Below are 24,735 nucleotides of genomic sequence, written 5' to 3'. Positions count from 1 at the left end.
GATGCTGTCTAAGATTTTATCAAATTGAACGTTCTAACCAAGATTGATGAAGATTGGAATAGGGCATGTAAGTCACGTCATGTGACCTCCGAGAATTAACGAGAGTTTGCACTTCCGGGTACAAACAAACTACAGCATGGCGCTGTCAATTTTGTACTGGTCGAGATACGTCGACGGTCATGTGAAGCTTACAAGAAAAAGTGAAGCAGCGGTAGAAAGCGGGAGAGTATTACGATTTTCCATCGATGAACTGAGAGTGATACAGGCAAATGTTCAGGCATCCATGAGAGATACGTCGTATTCTGTCCAGGTAAAAAAACATCATTTTGTGTATTACGCATTACTGTACAGTCAACAAAAAATCGATTCAATCCGGTTCATAGTGCCTGCTGCCTTGGTTAATATCCCGGAACTGTTACTTTCAAACAAAAATATGTGGAGAACTACGTTTTAAATAATAACAAGTATTTATTGATGACTATAGTGATGGGGTCGGTGGAATTACCGAAATCACGAAAATCCCCGTAAATACCGAAAATCCCTTCCATTCTCTGAGGTATTTAGCGTTTTCTTTAATACGCCCGGATTTACTACTTTATTGTGTTCGAATGTTGTATGCCGTAATTGTTGGAGGTTGGAGAGGGGTGAGGAAGCCTGGGGAGGGTGGGGGTGGGGGTCGTGGTGACGAAAACCCGGGACCCCCTTTCATTTTACATCGAGTGTGCGAGGTGGTTTGTACGCCGGGAGTAATTACTTATTATTAGTGTCATCGCTTGTATGCCATAGTTGGTTGTAGAGAGGGGAAGGGGAGTCGGTGGAGGGGTGTTGGGGTGACTTAAACGTAATCAAAACCAACGAAGTATGATAACAAGATTTATTCATTCAGTTTCGTTTATGAAAATTGTACTGTATTGGATGACACCGCACAGCAAGACACTTAAATGTGTGTTCTGATAAGACAGCAGACGGTAATAAAGATACACAGAAGTTGTGTACTTTACATGGGCTGGAGTTATTTTGTTATCGTAGATATTGATATTTAATGTTTTAACTTCAAACTAGTAATTCAATTGATATCACATTATATTTTTTTATTGATTTTCTGATTTTTAATATGTCGTACATTGATTGTTTAATAGCTTTTGTATTGATATTGCTTGTAATTAGTTATCAGTTTATATTGTTGAAAGCGCCTTTGAACGTGTATATAGAAATGGTGCTGTATAAGTTAATCGATAAATAATAATTAATTGTGTATTGTGATCAAGTTGTGTGTCGAGAAAGGTGAATAACTGGTATCAAGCGGGAGTTGATTATACAATTGTCCTTATGTGTATCATAACGAATTGTATGTGTCTTAACTGTTATGTGGAATCGCTTGGTATGTTTCATTGCACAATCTCGCGAAGAAAGAAATGCAAATTGTACAATTTCACATAAATACCATCACTGCACCTAAATACGAATCATCAACATCATATTAACATTGGTCATGATAGGAATGTGTTATTAATGAATAAAGGCATAATCTAATATTTTATATCGTAAAGCATACCGTTTAAATACTTACATGCAATACTCGTCTCAATATCGATATGGACATGTCATTGTGAGATATTGGTCCATGTCTGTTATCTATCAGTAATGACACCCCGCTGTGACAGATTCTTATCATGCGGTCGGTACCTGGAACCATGCTGTCACTGATGACTTTAATACGATGTGTATTGAACCCCAATCAATGGCGTTCTGGTTCAAAACGAAATGCTCCTGTGAACCAGAAATTAAATCTTGTATTTACATGGAGGTAACAAGTAAGAGTACGCGGTGTATGAAAGAAACATCGGAAGTCTGAATATTTATTTCTTAGTCTAATGCAGTTCAAGAGTACGTTGCACGTCAGTGTTTGCGATATTAAAGAAATTTAATATAATACACCACTGAGGGCCATATGACATAGTAAGGACAGGCCATTTACCCATAGATATTGCTAATTTTCGACCATATGAGAGCGTTCAGTTATGGCAGGATGAATGTGGACTTGAATTGGACCAAAGATTTGTATTATATATATTTTTTTCTAATTTAGATGAAAAACAGATTGTTCATTCACCGTGCCATATCCAGGCCACACCACGAGGAGGCGCTCTCGTCATGGCCCATCCCCCACCCCCAAAACTTACCCTCGTTTAGTTGAAGAAGTTTCAACACATTCCTAATTTGTTACGTACTACAGCTTCAGAGAACATTGAAATGCAACAGCATCTTCAAAAAAATCATAAAAAATTGGTCTAATTGAAAATAACCTCCCTCCCTTATGGACTTTCATTTCGTATTATTTTAAGACGGACTGCTTATGCAATGTTAAAAATATTCATCAATTAATCCCGAAAGAAATCGATACTTATTTTGAAATAATCATCCTATTCTGCGAAAACAGTTAGGTTGCCGAAACATTCACGGGAATGACCGTAAAGTGATATGTTCGAATTAAAGGTAATTAACAACCGTCTAGCCCCTATGACAGTACTCGTGAACTGTACCTTGTTTGTTATATAGACCTATCTAGCTCACAAACATTTTTCTATAAACCTTAATATCCCGTTTTAGAACTATTCACATAAAGGCACACCAGCATTTAAATGGGTTCGTAATCATACAGAAATGCAATGTTTTAAGTCCACGTAAGAGAGCTATGTAATGGCTTTCTTCAGCAGCAATGTAGCACTAACGCGCAAGGGTTGTGGCAAATGTAAAGCATGTATAATAATAGAAGTTAAATACACATGATAGCCTGAACATTCAGTGTATAAAACAAAATAAATAAAACATATGTACAAGATGTAAAACTGAGTTGACAAAACAGTTGTATAATGACTGTCAATTATCAATCAAAGCATACAAAGAACACATGGCTAGAAAGATAGGTATAATGGTGTGACATTGTTGGCAGTACTGTTGAATGTCACGTCAATGCATATGTCTCAGCTTTCCCTAAAGGGGGACATAAACTGAAAACAAGTCAAGTCAAGTCAAGTCAAGAAATTTATTAAGTACTCAAAGGCCACCGGCCCAAAATACGTGACATACATAATAAAACAAACAATATACGAGTTGTGTCAAGAAAAGGAATTTCAGCATATATCCAAACATGAGTATATCCTTTTAATTTTTAATTTCTAAAAGAAGATGATATACATAGAAAGACAACTTACTTAGAGTCCCATAATTATTTGTTTTCATAAGGCTATAAAAGTCATTTAAATCTATACCAGCAGAGTACCAATTAAACAAATATTGTCTTCTTATATTGTCATTCTTTCTACAGACAAAAAATGCATGATATTCACAATCTAAAACAGATAAATGTTCGTTATCATAACAAAAAGTACATATACGATCATCTTTTGGTATGTTTTGATGCCTACCAGTTTCTATTCTCAATTTATGGTTTGAACATCGAAATATTGAAAGTGCTATCTTGTGCTTAAACGGTATAGCTACTGATAGGTATCTTTCAACATTCAACAGTGTTTTAAAGTTTTTGTAATGAGAACAGCGACCAGAATTATTTACAGATTACCAGTTTTGGTTATAACAATCAATAATTCTCTGTTTAAAGATTGTTAAAAAAAAACGTTAACACTTCCAACGTCTTGAGTTATCCAAATATATCCAAATCCATATGTAAACAACATGTTTATAATATTTGTTACCCAGCAAGTTCGTCCAACTTCATCAAGAGATTTAAGCATTAAATGGCATTGTTTCGGATATCCAGTATTGGTCATTCTTAGTAATTTACAAAAATATCTCATACAATTAGAAAAATATGATGTACACAATGGTAATCTACCACATTCTCCAAGAACCATGCAGGTGTTCGTAGTCTTATTTACTCAAAGGTGCTTCCTGCAAAAGTCATTATGTACAGACTCAATACTTGGACTAAACTCATATCCCCAAATTTGAGAACCATAACATAAAATAGGGTTAATCATGGTATCAAATATCTTAAAAAGTTCTTTGGTTGGGAAATAACCGAAGGGCTTTTGATAATGTTTAATTGCAAATATAGATTTTTGTGCCTGAGCCGACAACTTTTCTTTAGCTGATGTCCAAGACAATTGTGGGGTAAAAAGAAGTCCCATATACTTATAAACTGAAGTAGTTTTAACGTTAAGTTCACAAAACTGCCATTTTTCATAGCTCCTTAGAGGTCCACCATTTCTAAATACAATAATTTCTGTTTTCTCAAGGTTCACCTGCATACCGGAATTAAGACAAAATTCATCTATCGTATTGAGCTGCTGCTGTAGTTTTAATGTTGTTTCGGCGCAATTTGCAATGTCATCTGCGAACATTAAACATATTATTTCTGGTATATCGTTGGTGATGAAAATGCCAGACCCACACTTCTCTCTTAAAAGAGCAGATAACTCATTTATAAAGAGGATAAAGATTGTCGAACTTGATTTATCTCCTTGCCTCGTACCGATATTACAGGGAAACGAATTAGTTACCCCACCATTTGTTCTCACACATGAATTAAGGTTAAAGTACATAGATTTCAAGACTCTTAAAAAATTACCATATACACCTAAATTTTGAAGTGAATGAAATAGTTTTACGTGGTTAATTTTATCAAAAGCTTTACGGAAGTCAACATATAAACAGTAAAAGCGTCCTCTTTTTTTTGAAAGGTATTTCTGAACCATAGCTTGTAAACAAAATATATTATCAACCGTGGAATAATTTCGACGAAACCCAGCTTGACATTCATCAATCTTGTTATTTTGCTCAGCCCAATTATAAAGTCTTTTATTTACAACACCAGAAAATATCTTATACATGGTATTTGTAATTGATATACCACGGTAGTTTCCTGGTACAGTATTTGACCCAGATTTATGAACAGGGCATATTATACTTTGTCCCCAAGATTGTGGAAACACTCCTGTTGACAAAATCTTATTGAATAATAACAAGAAAAAAGGTCCTATATCAGAACATGTATATTTATGAAATTCAGACGGAATTCCATCTAACCCACAACTTTTGTTTATTTACTAGTTTGGAAATAGATGATTCTACCTCCGATAAAGTAAAAGGATCATTAAGTGTGCTAGCACTTTCGTCTATAAAATCATGAATATTTTCACTATTCGGATCAACCAATACTGCATTTTCATCATAGAGAAGGCTTCTGAAATAATCGTGCCAGTCATTGGCAGCAATACTAGACACAGCTTTCGATTTCTTTGTACCAAGTTTCAATTGCTTCCAAAATGATGTTGGGTTTGCACTGTTTACTAATTTTTACATTGATAATCGTATTGCTTCACACAGCAACAGTTTTTAAACGCGTTGCGCTTATCTTTATATATTTTAAGGTCATTAATACTATTAGAATGACGAAATGCACGTAGGACAGTGTTTTTTAATTGTTTAAGTTGATAGCATTCTTCGTCCCACCATGGAGGTTGGTCTGACACATATTTAATTTTGCTTTTCATACAATTTCCAGCATCATAGTATATTTTTGTCAGTACTTCTATGCATTGATTTATATCATCGTCAATTGAATGTAAAATAAGAGCATTACGAGCATGCAGTAAGTTACGTATGTTTTCTATAAAGGTATCACACAAATTATTTTGCCACTTGTATCTATCATTAGTCGCATTTATGCTATCAGTCATAACCGTAGTTTGCGATAATTCCTTGGACTTCAGGTTTAACACACATGAGATTGGAAAATGATCAGAATCATCTGCATTTAACACTTTAAAATCTGTAATATATTGAAAAAGGTCCGAGGAAGCTATCATATAATCGACTGTACTGACACCATCATTTGAAAAACATGTAAATTCTCCATTTAAATCGCTCGGGAATCTACCATTTAGAATATTAACGTCAAAAATGCAGCAAAAATTAACTAGTGTTTTTCCAAAATTATTCCCCCGAATCATATCCTTATTGTTTCGTGGCATTTCAAAATAACTCCCCTCATATTCTACATCGCCAAATACATAGTTAAGATTATCATTGGGTATAAAATCTAAGAAGTCTTTAGTACGAGAATTAAAGTCACCTGACAATAATAATAAAGTATCTGCATAATCGTGTCTAATAATTTCGAAATGCTCAAACAACTGTAATATGCCATTTTTATCAGTTTTCCTATCGTTATATGTGGAACCCTCTGGCGAAACATATGCGAAATACATAATAATATTATTACATTGATATAATGACGATAAGTTGACATGTAAAACAACACAATCTTTAAAATGCTTAAATAAGCGTTTGAATATGTTCAATGTATACAGAGAATGCTTAATAAATACACTTATTCCCCCGCTATTACGTTTAGCATTACCTATCATACATCTAACACTATCAAAATGAAAATATGAATCTAAAAAACTATCGAATTTGCCTGTTATCATGCTCCATGTTTCACATAAACAAATGATATCAAATGAACTTAAAAACCGCTTTACACTAATTTTATCATTATATTTCTTTAGTCCACCAATGTTCCACGTGACAATGTTTACATGTGTGGTTCCACTTGAGTACGTATTCAATGTGCCTCGGCCTAATTCCTAGTCCGTGGTCGAATCGGAGAAAATATCATCATCGTTTTTTTCCGTTACATCGCTGAAAACATAAGCACCCTTTTTTCATTTTTTAAGTACAGTTGTTACTTCATGCGTACCTCAAAGACTCGAAAGCGAAACGCGAGGAAAATATGCCTGTAACATGTCATGTTGACCAACGAACGCTCATCATCTGAACCTATTAACAGCCTATCGAGGTTACAGTCCAATTTGACCTTGATGTGGTTAAGAAAGTCGCAATAGCATGCAAAGTCGCTGTTGTCATGAATGAACATAGGGCCAAGGAAGATTGGATGCTCACTGGATGAAGTTCGTGCCACTGACAACTGCTTAAAACAAGTAACAGTAACGTGCATGTCGCAGAAATTGAATGTCTTGTCAATGCCAAGGACAGTCTGGCCAGAACAACAAAAGTTCCTAAATCCTGCATTTGGTCGTCAGTGTACAGTATGATTGAGGGACTCTTATTGGAGCTATGAATGACCGAATGAACAAATGGATGATTTTGAGCAACCATGTTTTCAAGGTGAATTGTTTGATCAGCGACATTGCGTGAGGGGCCTTAACTTGTGTTATTTGCCTTGGGCATTAACAAGAGTGAACACAACATACATGCAATATATTTGAACACACCTTTATATATACTGACAATCTGACGATTGTGCTCAAGCCATGCCAAGGTGTTAATTCTGCTACAAACACTCATTACACGGTTCTAACTTTGATATATCAACAAGCGCTTTCATTAGGTACTGCGAATTCACACCTTTTTACCAAACACGTGAAATTTAACATATCACGTCCTCAAGGTGTTCCGACTTTAATTAGCCAATTTTAAAATCCATATTCGCTTTCAACTATTCCCCAAATATTCCTCGCCTTTCTTTTTAAAAGCAATTGCTTACAACGCTTTTCCTATAATGTATTCACTAAATCTATATTGTACTATTATTATACCAAGAACAATACGAATATAATTGATAAAACATACATATATATATATATATATATATATATATATATATATATATATATATATATATATATATATATATATATATATATATATATATATATATATATAAATAGAAACGCTGACGTGCAATGTACTCTTGAACTGCATTGCATTAAGAAATAAATATTCCGACTTCAGATGTTTCTCTCATACACCGCGTACTCTTACTTGTTACCTTCGTGTAAATAGAACAGAACAGATATTTTATTAAGACTTGTACAACGTACATCATCTTCTTAACCACAAATGAATAATAAATAAACAAACACATGGTATGACATAGGTTATATATAATATGAAATAGAATCATAAATACATTCAAAAAAATATTCACATCAGGTGAGGATGAACAAAACTATTATAAATATAAGTCAATATTTAAAGTTAATCTTTAAATACTCCTTTGTGTAAATACAAGATTTAATTTCTGGTTCACAGGAGCATCCCGTTTTAAACCTGACCGCCATTGGGGTTCAATACATATCGTATTATAGTCATCAGTAACAGCATGGTTCCAAGTACTGACCGCACGATAAGAATCTGTCACAGCGGGGTGTCATTACTGATAGGTATCAGACATGGACCAATATCTCACAATGACATGTCCATATCGATATTGAGACGAATATTTCATGTATGAATTTAAATAGTATGCTTTATGATATTAAATCTTATATTAAGCCTTTATTCATTAAATACACTTTCCTATCATTGTCATGACAATGTTAAAATATGTTGATGATTCTTATTTAGGTACAGTGATTCTTTCTTCGCGAGATTGTGCAATGAAACATACCAAGCGATTCCACATAACAGTTGAGACACATACAAATCGTTATGATACACATAAGAACAATTGTATAAATTAGGCACACAATTGTTAGATATTCTTTTTCTTATGTACAAGTGATTCAAAGGTAATATTTCTACTATTGATACAACCTTATTCATTGTGATTTGACTATAATGTTTTCTGGCTTCATGTGAATGACCGTCCGATACTCGTATTGGGTATCATATGAATTGCAGTTAGAAATTTACATTATATCTGCCGCCATGTATATATGTTTTGTATATGACCTCATTTGCCATGTTTATGGTATGAGAGAATAAACCGTGTTTGACTTTGACTTTGAATATAATCAACTCCCGCTTGATACCAATTATTCACCTTTCTCGACACACAACTTGTTCACAATACACAATTATTATTTATCGATTAACTTATACAGCACCATTTTTGACCACACGTTCAAAGGCGCTTTACAACGAAATAAACGGATAACTTATTACAGGAAATATCAATAACAAATAATACACCTTTAAAACATTCAATATACGATATACTTAAAATACGAATAGCAATCAAACACAATAAAATGTGATATTGAACTAGTCGTTAAAACATTAACATTTATGAAATTAAAAGGACTTCCCGGGATTTAGCCATCCCCCTCGTCCGACTTCCACACCCCACCCCACCCACCATATGCTGATTCTTTTAATTTAGTTGTGTGTAACCTTCGCTATTCGGCACAGTTTTTTTGGAGTTTCTGGTAAATTATACCACGAGGCTTTTGGTTTCCTTTCTACCGTAAATTCAGGTCCTGTTTGGCCTTAGATGCTTGGACGTTCACAACAATGTATGTATTTTAAACTCCCTGACTGTTGTTATAAATGTCTTGCTTAATTCGTCTTGATATTTTTTATAATCGTCATTTTTCTGTCGAAAGCATTCGTACTCAAAACTTTCGTATCATTAGAAAAATGTTTATTTGTTAGATTTAATCTCTTTAGTGATATGGATTGTACTTAAGACGTTATATCTTCATTGAGATGTTAAGTATACATTTATCATGAAAGGCAAAACTATATGTAATTTAATGTTGACATTCTAGTGATACATTCTATTTGTATATTTACAGTTTTTACCACGCACACACACAAACATACATGTGTTCACCAAGACTGGAATAAACGAAGTTAATCCACCTCTCGTTTTATATTTTCCACCTTGGGAAATGGTTAATACTTGCTGCGAGTATATTCAGCATATATATGAGGCAGTACAGTAAAAAATTGTTTTTCTACACGTCATCTAAACGAGCAAGATTTGTCATCCGTTCTGTTCATGACGGAAAAGCGATCAAGAAAATTGACTGCCAAAGCTATGGCTAACTACGAGGAAAGAATACAGATACTTGAGTCAAGACTTAAAAATGAGTGGGACCCTCTTACTAGAATATTTGAAGAAAGTGATAAGTTGGGTTCTGAATGTGATAAAATACAAGTTAAAACTATCAAAACCAAAGTAATTGAACAATTTAGTAAATTTGATGCCGTCGCAACAGAATTTCAGAGATTCTTGAACCAACTGAGAACACCAGAGAGTGAAGTATTGTTAAAAACTGTTATAGAAACAGCGTCAAATAATAGACAAGTGACCAATGATTTTCTTGATAAATTAAGGACACTGAAGTACGAAACCTCATCAGTTGGATCAAGAAGTCGTGTATCAACCAAGTCTAGTCATCTTAGATTACAGGTTGCCAAAACCAAAGTTGCCTTTGCAGAACAAGCAGCAGAGCTAGAGAGAAAGAAAGCTCAACTTGAGGAGCAAGAAAAAATTCGTGCTGCAGGCGCTTTACGCCAAAAAAGTAAATCTCGATATTGACATTAAACTTCTTGAAGATAAGAAAGAGGTGGCTTTGGCAGAAGCTGACTTTGAAGATGACATTACAGAGTTTGGTGGTTTACCTAGTTCAGATCCGCAAGAGAGAACAGCTGAGTTTGTTCAGCAGTCTATAAAACAACCACTAGATGCGTTAGCACGTGAATTTGTACCCCCACCCGAAAAACATTCTCCATCTACAAGTGACTTTACAAAGTTCTTACTGAAGAAAGATATACTAACATCCAGACTTTCTCAATTTAATGAACAACCAGAGACATATCCATCATGGAAATGTACATTCAAGGCTGTGTGTACAGACATAGGTGCTTCTCCAGAAGAAGAAATAGATCTGATGATCAAATGGCTTGGCTATTCTTCAAAGAAACAAGCAGTCTCTTTGAAAACAGCTTAAATAAACAACCCAGTTGATGGTCTTCAAAAAATATGGAGCCGGATGGATGAACGATTTGGATCGCCAGAGAGTATCTATCATGCAACAATGAAAAAGTTGGAACAGTTTCCGAAAATAACAACAAAAGATCCCTCGAAATTATATGAACTGTCAGACATTCTTTCTGAAATTGAGGGACTAAAAGAAGACCCAAAATACTCTTCAACATTGTCTTACTTTGATTCCGCTGTAGGGGTTAACCCAATCATATGTAAGTTACCGCACAACCTTCAAGAAAAGTGGACTGGACGTGCTACTGACTACAAGAGGAAACACAGTGTGCCATTTCCTCCATTCCAAATTTGTGCCCAGTTTGTACACGACCAAAGTCAAATACGTAACGACCCAAGTTTCAACTATGATGCTCAGAAAAGTACGACCTCCAATGTGAACGAGAGGAAAATCTTTGTTTCTACAAGAAAAACCACCGTTGAAGTGAGATGTCCAATTCATAAAACAAATCACTCTTTAGAGAATTGTAGAGTATTTAAATGTAAATCTTTCCAAGAGAAAAGAAATGTGCTAAGAGAGAATAAGTTGTGTTTTAAGTGTTTGTCTGATAAGCATATGGCTCGTGATTGCCAGAGCCAAATAAAGTGTAGTGTTTGTTCAAGTAGATATCATTGTGGGGCTATGCATACAGCAACGTCAGATAGCTACAAGAGGGCTCCAGATTCACAAGGAACAGCCATCCATCATGGTGGGGAGGAAGACAGCGGAAGAACAACTGTTGTTAGTTCTTGTACAGAGATTTGTGGCAATGACTCTGGAAAATCATGTGCTAAAATTGTTTTAGTAAATATGTACACTGTTGAAAATCCTAGCAATGTCATAAAATGTTATGCTATTTTAGATGAACAGAGCAATAGGTCTTTGGTGAAACCAGAACTCTTTTCTTTGTTAGGTATCAGAAGTAAAAGTCATGAATATATGCTTAAATCATGTGGAGGTACTGTCATGGCCTTAGGTCGTCGGGCTGACCACTGTGTGGTTGAGTCGCTAGATGGAACTGTACGTTACAATTTGCCTTCACTGATTGAATGTTCAAAAATTCCAAGTGATAAGACTGAGATTTGTACACCAAAGCATGCACGTTACCATAAGCATTTATGTAATATTGCTGATTGTTTACCTGAATTTGACCAGAATGCTAACATTCTCTTGCTGATAGGTAGAGACGTGACTGAGGCTCATCATGCTATTGATCAGGTTGTTGGTCCTCCGGGGGCACCATTTGCACAATGTGTGGGTCTGGGATGGGTTGTTATTGGGGAGTTGTGCTTAAGACAGATTCATGCCCAAGATATTGTCAATGTTAACAAGACTTACATTCTCAATGATGGTCGAACTTCCTTGTTTAAAGCATGTGATTGTTTCTCGGCTTCTGTCCAAGATCCCATCTTTGTCAAAACCCCAAATGATGACAAGATATCTCTGTCAGTTGATGATAGAGAGTTCCTTCGTGTTATGGATAGTCAGTTTCAGAAAAGTCCTGATGGTAGTTGGGTTGCACCCCTTCCTTTGCGTCCTTTGCGTCCACGGCTACCTAATAACAGGGCGCAAGCACTCAAACGAGCCAACACTCTTTCCAAGAGCCTTGAGAAAAATCCTATTAAGAAAGAGCATTTCTTTGATTTCATGGGCAAATTACTCAGCAATGGTCATGCAGAGAGAGCACCAGTTTTGAGTCCAACTGAAGAATTTGCCTATTTTCGGAGTGTACCATCCCAGAAAACCTGGTCAGGTTCGAGTTGTGTTTGACTCCTCGGTAGTGTTTGAAGGTTTGTCTTTAAACTCGGTTCTTTTGCAAGGTCCTGACTTTGTAAATAACTTGCAAGGGGTGTTGATGCGTTTCAGAAAGGACAAAGTTGCTGCGATTGGGGATATTGAGCAAATGTTCTACTCTTTCAGTGTTCACCAGAAAGACAGAAATCTTCTGCGGTTTCTATGGTACAAAGATAACAACCCTTTAAACCCCTTAGTTGAGTATCGCATGTGTAAGCATGTTTTTGGAAATAGTCCTTCACCTGCTATAGCGACATACGGTCTCCGCAAGTCAGTGGAGAAATCTGATCAAGATGTTCAAAGCTTTGTGTCTCAGGATTTCTACGTTGATGATGGTCTGACGTCAAAGTCCACAGTAGAGGGCGCTGTAGATTTACTCTTGAGAACTCAGTCAGATTTGAGCAAAAGTAGGTTACGCCTTCACAAGATTGCTTCCAATGTTCCTGAAGTCATGAAAAGTTTTCCACCAGAAGATTTGTCAAAAGACTTGAAAGAAATAGATCTTGACCGGGAGGATTTGCCTAGTCAGCGTAGTTTAGGTATTGTCTGGAACATCAGTTTAGATAAATTTGTTTTCAAAGCTGATCTGTTGGTTCAACCCGTCACAAAGAGAGGTATATTGTCCACAATCAATAGCATTTTTGACCCTCTAGGTTTCCTGGCCCCTGTTGTACTTGATGGAAGGTTAATTCTTAGAGAGTTGATGTCTAGTAAGGTAGATTGGGATGACTGTGTGCCAGAGGATATTGCAGTGAAATGGGAAAGATGGAGACAAAGACTTCATGATTTGGAGATCCTCAACATCTCGAGGAGTTATTTCGATGCTTCACTTAGCCAGATGGATAGGGTAGAATTGCATCTATTTTCAGATGCATCTGTTAATGGCATTTCTGCTGTTGTTTACGTGCAAGGGTACACTATAAAGGGAGAGAAACACGTCGGGTTTGTTGTTGGGAAGAGCAAACTTGCACCCGAGAAAGGTCATACTATTCCTAGGTTAGAGCTATGCGGAGCTGTTTTAGCCGTTGAATTGTTTCAATGTGTGTCAGACAATTTAGGAGTACAATTTGATGAAGTAAAGTTCTATTCTGATAGCAAAGTTGTTCTTGGCTACATTTGTAACCGGTCTAAGAGGTTCTATACTTATGTTAGCAACAGGGTCCAGAAGATCATTAATGTAAGCAAGCCTGAGCAATGGAACTTTGTTCCATCTGAGAAGAACCCAGCTGACATTGGAAGTAGAGGAGCAAGTGTCACACAATTGAGTGAAAGTTCTTGGTTAACTGGTCCTCAGTTTTTGTTGCATGAGACTGTTTCAAACTTGGAGCACTTTCCTCTTGTGAGCCCTGAGGAAGACCAAGAAGTGCGCAAAGAGGTCTTAGTAAGAGCGACTAATGTCGTAGATCAGAAATCTAGCAGTAGCATGTTTCAACGGTTCTCGACTTGGCAAAGTTTGATCCGTGCAGTGTCAAATCTTAGGCATATAGCAGTATCTTATCACAAGAACTTGCCATGTAAAGGTTGGCATATCTGTTCAGACTCAAAAGATGTGGCTTGTCAACAAGGGGCAAGGTTTTGGGTTCTGCAAACTGTTCAGCGTGAGGTGTTTGCTAAGGAGGTAAAGCTTCTTTCAGAGAACCAGAGGCTCAATAAAGACAGTAGTCTTCTGTCTCTTGACCCAGTATTGCATAGTGATGGTTTGTTACATGTTGGGGGACGTCTTGGCAGGAGTGAACTGCCTACAGCAGAGAAACATCCCATTATCTTACCTCGGAAGCATCCAGTGTCACTTCTGTTGGTACGACATTACCATATCTCTGTTTTTCATCAGGGTAGACTCTTTACTGAGGGGGCTTTGAGATCTGCTGGATTTTGGGTTGTTGGAGCTAAACGTTTAGTAGCCAGTGTTATTCACAACTGTGTGGTTTGCAAAAAGCTTAGAGGTCATTTTGCCACTCAGAAAATGTCAGACTTACCCATTGATAGATTAGAACAGGCTTCCCCATTTAGTCATGTTGGAGTAGATGTCTTCGGCCCTTGGGAAATTGTCACAAGGCGAACCAGAGGGGGACAGGCAGCCTCAAAACGTTGGGCTGTATTGTTTACATGTTTAACCATAAGAGCTGTTCACATAGAAGTCATTGAAGATATGTCTTATTCTGCATTCACAAATGCCCTGCGGAGATTTGTATCTGTACGTGGTAAAGTCAAAGTTTTCCGTTCCGATAGGGGCACTAACTTTGTTGGTGCTATTGATAACATTCAAGCAGATGCAATAAATGTTGAAGATGAGCCTACTCAGAGCTTCTTGCGAAAGTCAGGGACAATTTGGATGTTTAACAGTCCCCATAGTTCTCATATGGGAGGGGCATGGGAGAGATTGATTGGTGTTGCTCGTAGAGTATTGGAAGCTATGATGTTAAATGTGAAAACATTGACTCATGACGTGCTTACTACATTGATGGCAGAGGTGTCGGCCATTATCAATTCCCGCCCAATTGTTCCTGTGTCCAGTGATTCAGATGTACCAGATGTACTGAGTCCTTCTGCTTTGTTAACCCAAAAGTTGGAGTGTGATCAACCGCCACTTGGCACTATTGACATTAAGGACTTGTATCGAGCTGGATGGAAACAAGTTCAGTATTTGGCTAGTCAGTTTTGGCTTCGATGGAGGCGAGAATATCTGCAAACATTACAGGAAAGGCGCAAGTGGAATCAGGAGCAAACTCAGTTGAAAATTGGTGATGTTGTTTTGTTAAAAGATGTTGAGGTTGCTCGCCACTGTTGGCCTATGGGTAGAGTCACACGGGTTTTCCCAAGTGTGGATGGTAGAATTCGCAAGGTCGAGGTTTGTGTTATTAGGGAAGGCAGCAAGGTATTTTATACCAGACCAGTTGTTGATGTGGTGCACTTGGTAGGAAGTTAAGATTCCAGTATTTCCTCAGGATTTAGATAGTCTTATCTAATTTACAGTGAACTGTCAGTTTTGTTTTTGTTGTAATTATTTGCAACATCTCTTAGATTTTGGTTGTCTGTGTGAATACAGCATTAAGAAATGCTTTAAGATGTTAAAGAATAATTTGGTAAAATACTGGCAGTCTTAAGTAAATTTCAATGTTTATATAGTTAACATATATAGATTATTCTAAATGTTTCTCTAAGAGCCTAACAGTCCAGTCCTTTTTTAAGTAATTGCATTCAACTTATTAGGAATTCATTATAGAATGTGTTATTCATCATTATTCATTTTTCATTTTGACTGTTATACTTTTATAAGACGTCATTATTGCCTGTTAAACGTTTATTGGAGCATTTTCTACATTGTACTCCCATTCCTGAAGGGCGTACATTGCAGAAAATGTATCAGTCATTAAAACGAAGTGATCTTGTTAAGAATTATGTCAAATATGATGATTTTTTATGTGAATAGTGTTATTTGATAATAACAGGTGGGGAGTATGCTGATTCTTTTAATTTAGTTGTGTGTAACCTTCGCTATTCGGCACAGTTTTTTGGAGTTTCTGGTAAATTATACCACGAGGCTTTTGGTTTCCTTTCTACCGTAAATTCAGGTCCTGTTTGGCCTTAGATGCTTGGACGTTCACAACAATGTATGTATTTTAAACTCCCTGACTGTTGTTATAAATGTCTTGCTTAATTCGTCTTGATATTTTTTATAATCGTCATTTGAGATATGTGAAAGTAGTATTTGAGACTTCTTCGTAGCCATCACCCCCTCCTCCGACTCCCCCACCACTCTCCAACCAACCTCAACCACGACATACAACCCACTTAAACACAATACAGTTTTAAACCATACTGCATACTCTTGTGTATGTACTTAGAAATATGAATGGGGTTCCCGGGGTTTAATCACTCCCTGCCCCACCCCAACTACTCCGACTCCCCCACCCCTCTCCAACCACCAAGATATACAGCATATAACCCACTAAAACACAATGCAGTTTTGAAGGAACGGCGTAAGAACCTCCTCGCATACTCTTCTTTTGTACGAACTTTTGAAAATGAAAGGGGGTCCCGGGTTTTAGTCACCACGACCCCCACCCCCAGCCTCATCAGGCTTCCCCACCCCTCTCCAACCTCCAACAATTACGGCATACAACATTCGAACACAATAAAGTAGTAAATCCGGGCGTATTAAAGAAAACGCTATATACCCCAGAGAATGGAAGGGATTTTCGGTATTTACGGGGATTTTCGGGATTTCGGTAATTCCACCGACCGATAGTGATGTATTACATATCTTCTCTTCTGTCCATCTTAGGGTTGAAAACGTTGAGTTTGTGGGTGAAGTACACCTGTCCATTCATGTATATATATGATTACCCTTATGTATCTATAAAATATTGTGTATTTATCAAATATTTATTTTTTTATTGTTCATCGACATATTTATATATAGATGAAAACATATTTGACAGATGACAGACAAAACCACAGGGGGCAGAAGCAAACTATTTGTAAGCTTTCCTATCCAATATGTATATATAGAGAGTAAATGTATATAATCTCGCTCTCCCTCACTCTCTCTCTCTAATGTATAAAAAATAATATACATATATATATATATATATATATATATATATATATATATATATATATATATATATATATATATATATAATTATATATATATATATAAAAATATATAGGCTAGGAAAACTTAAAAAAAAGTTGCCTCTGCCCCCTGTGGATAAAACATGTATAATGTTGTACATGTATCCTAATGATTTATATTTTACTTGATGTTATGGTTGCAAAGCTCACTTTTTTTTGTAAATTTGTAGACTTTATTTTTTGGTTTTCACTGTTTTCATTTAGTAATGCTAAATATATAGTATGTATTACATTTATAGTAGGCTCTTCTGTGTTTTTCCCCCAGATATTCCTAGAGCAAGAAAACAATGGTGCAGTGCAGTCTACACGTTGCCAATGCCCTATGGCTGAGTATAAATGCAAACATGTAGCAGCAGTCTTGTTGTTTGGGTAAATATTTTAATCACTTTTGTCCAGTTGTGATATATATTTTGAATATAATTAAATTTTTATCCGAAATATCCATATGTACACATAAAAAGCTCTTAACTTTCAATGATATTATTATTTGCTATAGCTGGGACAAATACAGATTATTTTACTCTAAGGCTATATGAACATTACTAGTTGAGACTAAAAATACATTTTTACTGTTTAACGGAAATCATAGCAGTGATTTATCATTTTGAAGTACAATAATATGTCTCCAATAGTAAAATAACTGCTTCTTAAATGTTGTTCAAATGTGGTCATCATTTGTACATTTGTTTGCAGGTACAAGAGAGCTAGCAAAACAGATATAAAATGCAGTTGGCTCAAACATCCGAAGTCAGCACCTCCAAAGACTACAGTTACAATGACTGACTTATATCCCCCAAGGCAACAAGAGTACAGGTAAAAATATTATAATTACATTATTAATATGAAATGCTAACATAAATTTTATTGATTAACTAGAACAATTAAGATTAAATACCACGATTTGCAGATACTGCCTGACCCATCAGTCATGTTTGGTATGATTTGAGCACGACTGGTAAAAAACTTGCCTAATTTACAACAGCAAAGAACCAAGTTGACAAAAAAAATCTTTGGTCTGGTAAAAGCTTGAAGTCTGGATCGATGTCTGTTGAAAAATATTTTTATCCAGGGCTCTTAAGAGGACTGTCACAGCAGACGACATATCATTTCTATATAACTGCCTAGGACAGTTAGGGCGTTTCACAGGTTGCGAAATTGTTGGAGTTAAATGTTGATTTTTGTTACTGTTTTACAGTTGGGATTGAATAATATGTCTGTTCATTGACGTTGTCATTTTTATTTTTTACCATAATTTGATACTTTCATTTGTTTCTTCTGATAAAAAATGTTCTGCATTCAAAATATTTGGTCTGAACTTTGATAAAAATTTCTAAAATTGCAAATGACAAATTCTGAAATTGCAAATGACAAAATAATAATGTTTAGTATAATAATTAAATTAATATTGATAAACAAGGATCTTGTAAAATAATGATGTAAACCTATTCACACGATTGTGCATTGTATGCATGTTATTTATGTAATAGTTAACTTTTGCAATTTTCCTTTAATTAATGAAATTTATTATTTACTATCTACTTGTAGCTTTACACTGGATTCTGTTGGAGGAACCCAAGCCGCCACAACTTCCATTACCACTGATTGAAGATGTGTTATTAAGCCCAGGATACCTTTCATCACAAGATCCACGCACATATTTTAGGCGATCACTTGTTCTGTCCCAGGAAAAGATAACCCAGATAGCCTTCATGACAACCGGGCAGAGGGAAAACTCCCTTTGGGCAGCCGCCAGAAAGCTCCGATTCACTGCCTCCAACTTTGGACAAATAATTGCTGCTTCCAAACGCAATCGGTAAAGCTATGGATGATAAACTAAGCAATATGTCTCTTGTAAAACTATCTTTATTATTATTTTTCCCTTTTATCCAAGCATTATGATAGCAATATACTTTGTATTCAGTTATATACAACTGTTAATAACATGTGTGATGTCACTTTAGTAAGATAATGTATTTACAGATTATGTGCATCCCTGAAGAAACGGCTACTGAGCGCCTACAATCTTCAGAAGAGGGCGCCTATCCAGTGGGGAATAACTCAAGAGAAAAATGGGTTAGATGCATATTGCAGAACTGGAGGGGTGACATTGGTACAAACTGGTAAATATTTTAAATGTCTTTTTTTTCTGATTCATGAAAAATATCCAATGATACTTATTATTGAAAATGCTTAATGCTGAAAGGTACCATAAAGTTTTGTACATTTTAATGTGATTTGGTACCTAATGACATCAACCAGTTACTGCATGTTAATATATTACATAATGCACAAATGATAATGTGATATGAATATTTAATTTCAAAATTGGATTCATCTTCTTCTGTGTTACAAAGCTCATGTCAATGTACATTTTAAGTTCCCACCACTTTTCATTGACCTTTATGTATATTACATTTGTATTGAGATGAAAATGATTATAATACTGTAAATGGTGTTTGCTATATTCAAGAATCACTAGCCTATGTATTATTGCCGAGAATGTTTGATTGTAAAGTATTGAAGTGAAATATTTGTAACTTGCTGATAAATAAACAAGTAGAGATTTAGCTCTCTGTGTAATGCATCAACCTTGTTATCAAGAGGTTTGTGATTTGAGCCCCAGTATGGGTACATTCATTAATTGACCAGTGTCGTTAAACCATATTGTAGCTGATGACTGTTTACGTGTATCTAATATTGTACAGGCATTTGGCTTCATGAATCAGACATCCTTGGGGCTTCACCTGACGGGTTTGTTCAAGGAGATTATTGTGGCCGCGTTCACCTCCAAGATAAGGAACAGCCAGTAATGTCACCAGACATCATCGAGGTGAAGTGCCCTTTCTCTGCCAAGGACATGACTATTACGGAGGCATGCCATTCAAACAAAGACTTCTACCTAGGTATTTTCACTCATTTTATTCTATAAGATGATTTTCAATATAAGTGAAAAATAATAATTTTATCTCTGGATTGTTGACACAGAAAAAGGTGGACATAAACTGTAAACACATATCACAAACTGTAAACTTGATTTATCTTATCGCTTGATGGAATATGTTGATGCTGCTTGCTTATACCATTATGTTTCAGTTAACTATCAACTACTATTATTTATTTAACTTAAAGCTGCTCTGTCACAGATTGATTTTTTGAATTATTTTAGTTTTGTCTTGGAATGAGCCAATTTTTGCATAAATGCCAGGAAACGAGTGATGTAAGACTGCTGCCAAAAGAGCTGATCGCAGTTTTCATATTTACGTTTTCAAAATTAATATACTATGGCTAAAAGCATTAAAATTGCTCGAAGAGAAATGAAATTTTCGGCAGTTTTCCATCCAATTGAGATCTGTTCTGTAGTGAGTTACATCTTATGACTGAATTGAAGGCATGGATTCCAAAATCAGCTGATTCTGAGACCAAAATAGAGGTCAAAACTGTCAGTCTGTGAGAGTGCAGCTTTAAGTGATCATTTTAAATGAAAATGAAACAAGCATTTTTTGTTCATAAGACATGATCAAAAGACGACTTTGTTTTTTTTCCAGACCTATCACCAGATGGCAGGATGTGCTTGAAACGCTCACATGACTACTGGCACCAAATTCAGGGACAGCTTCATATTACTGGCACTCGGTGTTGTGATTTGGTTGTTTGGACAACGAAAGACATGCAAATTGTTAGAATATTAAAAGACAATTCTTGGGCAATTAATATGTCTTCTATGATTGATTTTTACATGTTGACATTTTTACCATCTCTTAAATGAAGATATACTTTATTGAGTTTATTTTCTTCATGAAAATGATGAATGTACTAATGTAATAGCTGACACTGAAAATGGACCATTGTCAGAGTTTGACACTGCCATTATAAAAGATTTAGTAGTCTGTATCACATTCAATGTTAACTATCAAACACTGCTTTAACAAACTTCTGTCATCTTTGAAAACTATTTTAAAGTTTGAAAATTTGTTAATTGAATCAATTATTTTAAACAAAAGGGAAGTCCTGCGATCATTACAGAAACTCTTTTTATATAAAAAAAGCTGGATCACATGGCGTATGCACAATTGACCTCAATTCTCGTTTTAAATTTGACCTTATGCACAGAAATTTGGTGTGTTATATTTGTTTGTCATAAATATAATACCGTTTTTTTTAAATTTCATACAGGTGGTGTTTGATTATCATGCACAGGACACAAACTGAAGTAAAAGAAAGATCTTTTAATTTAGTTGTTTACTGTTTCACTCCAAAATCTCATATTTATCAGCAATTTCCTTCAATAATGGTGCCTGAAGGTTAACCAAACAGCAACATAGTTGAAATATTTTGGTTGACAAATGTCTATTATTCTGAGCAGGAATATGATTTAAAATATCATAATTTTTTATTCTTTCGTTTGCTCTTTCAACATGGATTCTACTTCTTCCTATTTTGAAACACAATTCAGCCTCTTCCTTAGTAAAATGTCCTTTACTGGATAAAAATGGTGGAATATTTAATGAAACACCAGCTGGAAGTTTATCAAATATATTAAATCCTTTGTTTGCTAGAATTAGATCTCCAGGCTGAAGCTGGTCTAGAACATGACAATGTTCGACAATTGCAGCATCGGATGTGGAACCTGGGTATAAATCTGAACTGTAAACAAGTGCACCATTTGGAGCAACACAGGTTACAGCCTTCACAGTGTGTCTGCTTTTGCAGCTGCTGTAAGACAGCGACTGACTGTTCATATCTGATGGCACATCTTGTATGATTTCTGTAGCATCCATAGCGATTCTAGCAGAGGTGAAATCTTCAAATGATTTTGGCATGGAGCCTTTGCATTTCAGCTGGCTTGGAATTCCTACTGCCTTTAAAACACCATCATGTAGTATTTCATGCAATACAGATATGTAGGTGTTTATAACGTTAGACACAGTTGCCCTGCTGGTATTGAACCGGACAGCTAAATCTAGGTCCTTACAATTCAACCTTAGTTTCATCAAAGCCATCCGAAGTTGATCCTGAATGCTAAAGCATGTGACTGTCCAACCAGCATAATAGTTGAATGGGGCCATCCTCTGAACCATGCTCGCCAGTACTTGAAAAACATCTGTTGGGAATGACGTGTACAACAGCATCTGCAAAACAGTGAAACAATACTGTCAGTTAATTCCACGCGACTGTTGTATATTATGTTACGATAAATGATCTTGTGCATTCAGTAGACATATCAATATATGAAATCTGAGTATCTGTCATAAAGTGAAAATGCTTATCACCAATGTAAACAACACAATTGTTTTGACAATAAGAGGTATTTTAAGTACTTTAAAGGCAATATATGTATTCATACTATGTATATATTTATCACTTGGTAAATGTCCTTTTGACCATATGATAAAAACAATTGTTTTGTTTCATCGAGATATCAATCTTAATTCATATTGTCAACACAAACATTTCCCATTTTCACTTGTGAAAATATTACTTTAGATGTTCACTTGATTAAATAAATTCAATATGTCACTGAACAAATCCTCTGGAAGTAAACAAACTTACTTTATCTGTATCATGAATTATATCTTGCAGCGTCAGTCTTGGTTTCGACAGTTTAAGAGTTTTGATTTCATTCTCTAACTCTGCAATCTGCTCCTCCAGCTGTGGAACTGAAACATTTTGTATGACAAAAGTAACTAAAACTGCCTATGACACCTGGGAGTAAAATGTTTTTTGTCCAATATGCCCCTGGAATGGCAAGAAATAAGAAAAACGAATATTAATTACAAATTGGAACATTCTTATAAAACAAATTCATTAAAATATACTTGTAAATGGTGGACAAAGTAAAGGGCAACATAGAAGTAAAACAATGCAGGAATTGATCTTTGACTTTTGTTGTGACATTTCACATGAAATAATATATTCAGCAAAAATAAGTTTGTCTTCATGTATGTTCAAATGGTTCAGCACATAGTACTGGTCAGAGAGTATGAAACTTATTGAGCTCAGTTAGCTCAGTTTGTAAGAGCATCTGTATTGCAAGGGGATCTTTGGTTTGATCTCTGGATTGACCGCGTTCTTTTTTGTGTCTATCATTTTTGTATGAATACTAAAAAATATACCAGATTTTGAACACGCTGTAGAACCTTCCATATCATCCATTTCTGACAATGGCTGCTTTATGTAGCTATGGTCATGGTTGCTGCCAGTGGCTGTATCAGGGACGTCAATTTCTGGTTCCACAGCCTCTTCCACCTTGCGTTTTTTACGTCTGGATAAAAATAAATAAATAAAGAAAGAAAATGTATAAATATCATTTCAAATAACAATTACAGACCTTGTTGCAGTTTAGTAACTGTAGTCTAATTATTTTAATCATACTGAAACTACTAAAGAGCACATTATGATTGTGATATTAATCACAGTGACTATGATTTTATAAGGATATTGGACAACAAATAGTGTTATTATCGTACGAGGAAGTTCTATCTAGCATAAGCTGTGAAAAGTTTTAAAACACAACATATTCATTAAATTTACCTTGTTGGGGTTGGCAGGTCTGGAAAGCTGCCAACATCTTTACTGAAGCTGAAGATGGTTGGACCATTCTCCTTCTTCCCATCAACAAAATGACAGCTACATATCCGGTCGTTGCTGTTATATGGCCTGTCTGCCCGTCTGAAATATTGTCATGAATACGTTTATAATCATACTATTGAAAATACTGGGACAATCCAAGCAGTTGAACATTTAAACAGTGATAAGGCGTACTTGTAAGAACAATTATTTAAATATGTAGATATACAATAGTAAGACATAAACTGCTCAGGTTATACAACTCAACCAGTACTGTCACTACATCAATACAGTACATGACGTGTGGAGTTTATGCCATACACATTTAGGTACAATTGGGTATCTCACTTCTGTCAGTAACTTTTTAATGTTTGTTAATACAATTAAGTAAAGTAACTGAATCAAGTAACAAAATGTACTTTTCAATGAAAATTTATAAAATCTTGCCACCATACTGTACATTACAAATATATGAACGTGTCTCTTTAATTGAGATGGGTGGGGTAATGATATAATAGATAGACGACGGTTCTGTTTAATTAGTTTTACCTTCGTTATCTCGTAGTATTCACACCATTGGTGAATCAGCATGGAAAAAGTACACAACATATCGTGTATCTTAAATTCAACTGTTGATGAACAGTGATAAATAGCAAAGGTCATTTATGTCAGCAACATCGTCTGATCGACTGACAAAATGAACATTATTTAGTCACAATTAGTATTTGTAGACTAAAATGTTGCAATTACCTGCATCTGTCAATCCATTTCTTTCTGTCCTTGTCATTAGTCGGAAACCTGTAGAGTCCACAAGCCTGTCTGCCCCCTGTGCGATGCGTACAGCCAAAAGCATAACAATACACCATTTTCATAAATGGCGGTGATGTACCCGGAAGTCCGAAACCGAAAGTGAAAGTAAAACGAGACTTACGCGCCCTATAATTAATATAGCCTCTAGATCGTTAACAAGGGTTTT

The 24,735-nt window shown here is 35.6% G+C and overlaps 2 protein-coding genes and 1 long non-coding RNA gene across 8 annotated transcripts in view; 1 reads left to right on the top strand and 2 right to left on the bottom strand.

Annotated features, from left to right (window-relative positions):
• LOC128240818 (uncharacterized) overlaps positions 1-24,735 on the bottom strand; it is a 52,234-nt gene that overhangs the window by 6,045 nt on the left and 21,454 nt on the right. The window lies entirely within an intron of this gene.
• LOC128240814 (uncharacterized) lies at positions 99-21,422 on the top strand. 3 transcript variants are annotated; one of them, XM_052957718.1, is made up of 8 exons: positions 99-310; positions 17,458-17,561; positions 17,886-18,005; positions 18,262-18,338; positions 18,738-19,005; positions 19,173-19,312; positions 19,898-20,095; positions 20,738-21,422. In XM_052957718.1, the coding sequence occupies exons 1-8, from the start codon at positions 137-139 to the stop codon at positions 20,956-20,958; spliced, it is 1,302 nt and encodes a 433-aa protein (XP_052813678.1). In that variant the 5' UTR covers positions 99-136; the 3' UTR covers positions 20,959-21,422. The 3 variants fall into 3 exon arrangements, 1 of the variants encoding a protein (XP_052813678.1); XR_008262309.1 differs by lacking the exons at positions 99-310; positions 18,262-18,338; positions 18,738-19,005; ... (1 more) ...; positions 19,898-20,095; positions 20,738-21,422 and adding an exon at positions 9,191-9,287 and having other exon boundaries at positions 9,570-17,522; XR_008262308.1 differs by lacking the exons at positions 99-310; positions 18,262-18,338; positions 18,738-19,005; ... (1 more) ...; positions 19,898-20,095; positions 20,738-21,422 and adding an exon at positions 9,191-9,287 and having other exon boundaries at positions 9,570-17,561; positions 17,886-17,929.
• Positions 21,418-24,668, bottom strand: LOC128240815 (uncharacterized). The gene is made up of 5 exons (XM_052957719.1): positions 24,510-24,668; positions 23,724-23,861; positions 23,306-23,454; positions 22,743-22,849; positions 21,418-22,321 (listed from the first exon to the last, which is right to left on the bottom strand). Exons 1-5 carry the CDS (start codon positions 24,629-24,631, stop codon positions 21,440-21,442), a joined length of 1,398 nt encoding a protein of 465 aa, XP_052813679.1. The 5' UTR covers positions 24,632-24,668; the 3' UTR covers positions 21,418-21,439.

This window comes from Mya arenaria, chromosome 7, assembly GCF_026914265.1.
Source record: "Mya arenaria isolate MELC-2E11 chromosome 7, ASM2691426v1".
Taxonomy (NCBI): Eukaryota; Metazoa; Mollusca; class Bivalvia; order Myida; family Myidae; genus Mya; species Mya arenaria.
Note: the sequence above shows the minus strand (reverse complement) of the source record. Positions and strands in the feature narration are given on the sequence as shown.

Excerpts from the sequence above, each read along its gene's own strand:
- LOC128240814 (XM_052957718.1), top strand. The coding sequence starts at position 137 with ATGGCGCTGTCAATTTTGTACTGGTCGAGATACGTCGACGGTCATGTG. Across the intron at positions 18,006-18,261 it reads CCAAGGCAACAAGAGTACAG|GGCTCTTAAGAGGACTGTCA; the intron begins GTAAAAATATTA and ends ATTTTTATCCAG. Across the intron at positions 18,339-18,737 it reads ACAGTTAGGGCGTTTCACAG|CTTTACACTGGATTCTGTTG; the intron begins GTTGCGAAATTG and ends ATCTACTTGTAG.
- LOC128240815 (XM_052957719.1), bottom strand. The coding sequence starts at position 24,631 with ATGAAAATGGTGTATTGTTATGCTTTTGGCTGTACGCATCGCACAGGG. Across the intron at positions 23,455-23,723 it reads GACCTGCCAACCCCAACAAG|ACGTAAAAAACGCAAGGTGG; the intron begins GTAAATTTAATG and ends ATTTTTATCCAG. Across the intron at positions 22,850-23,305 it reads TACAGCGTGTTCAAAATCTG|TTCCACAGCTGGAGGAGCAG; the intron begins GTATATTTTTTA and ends AAAATGTTTCAG.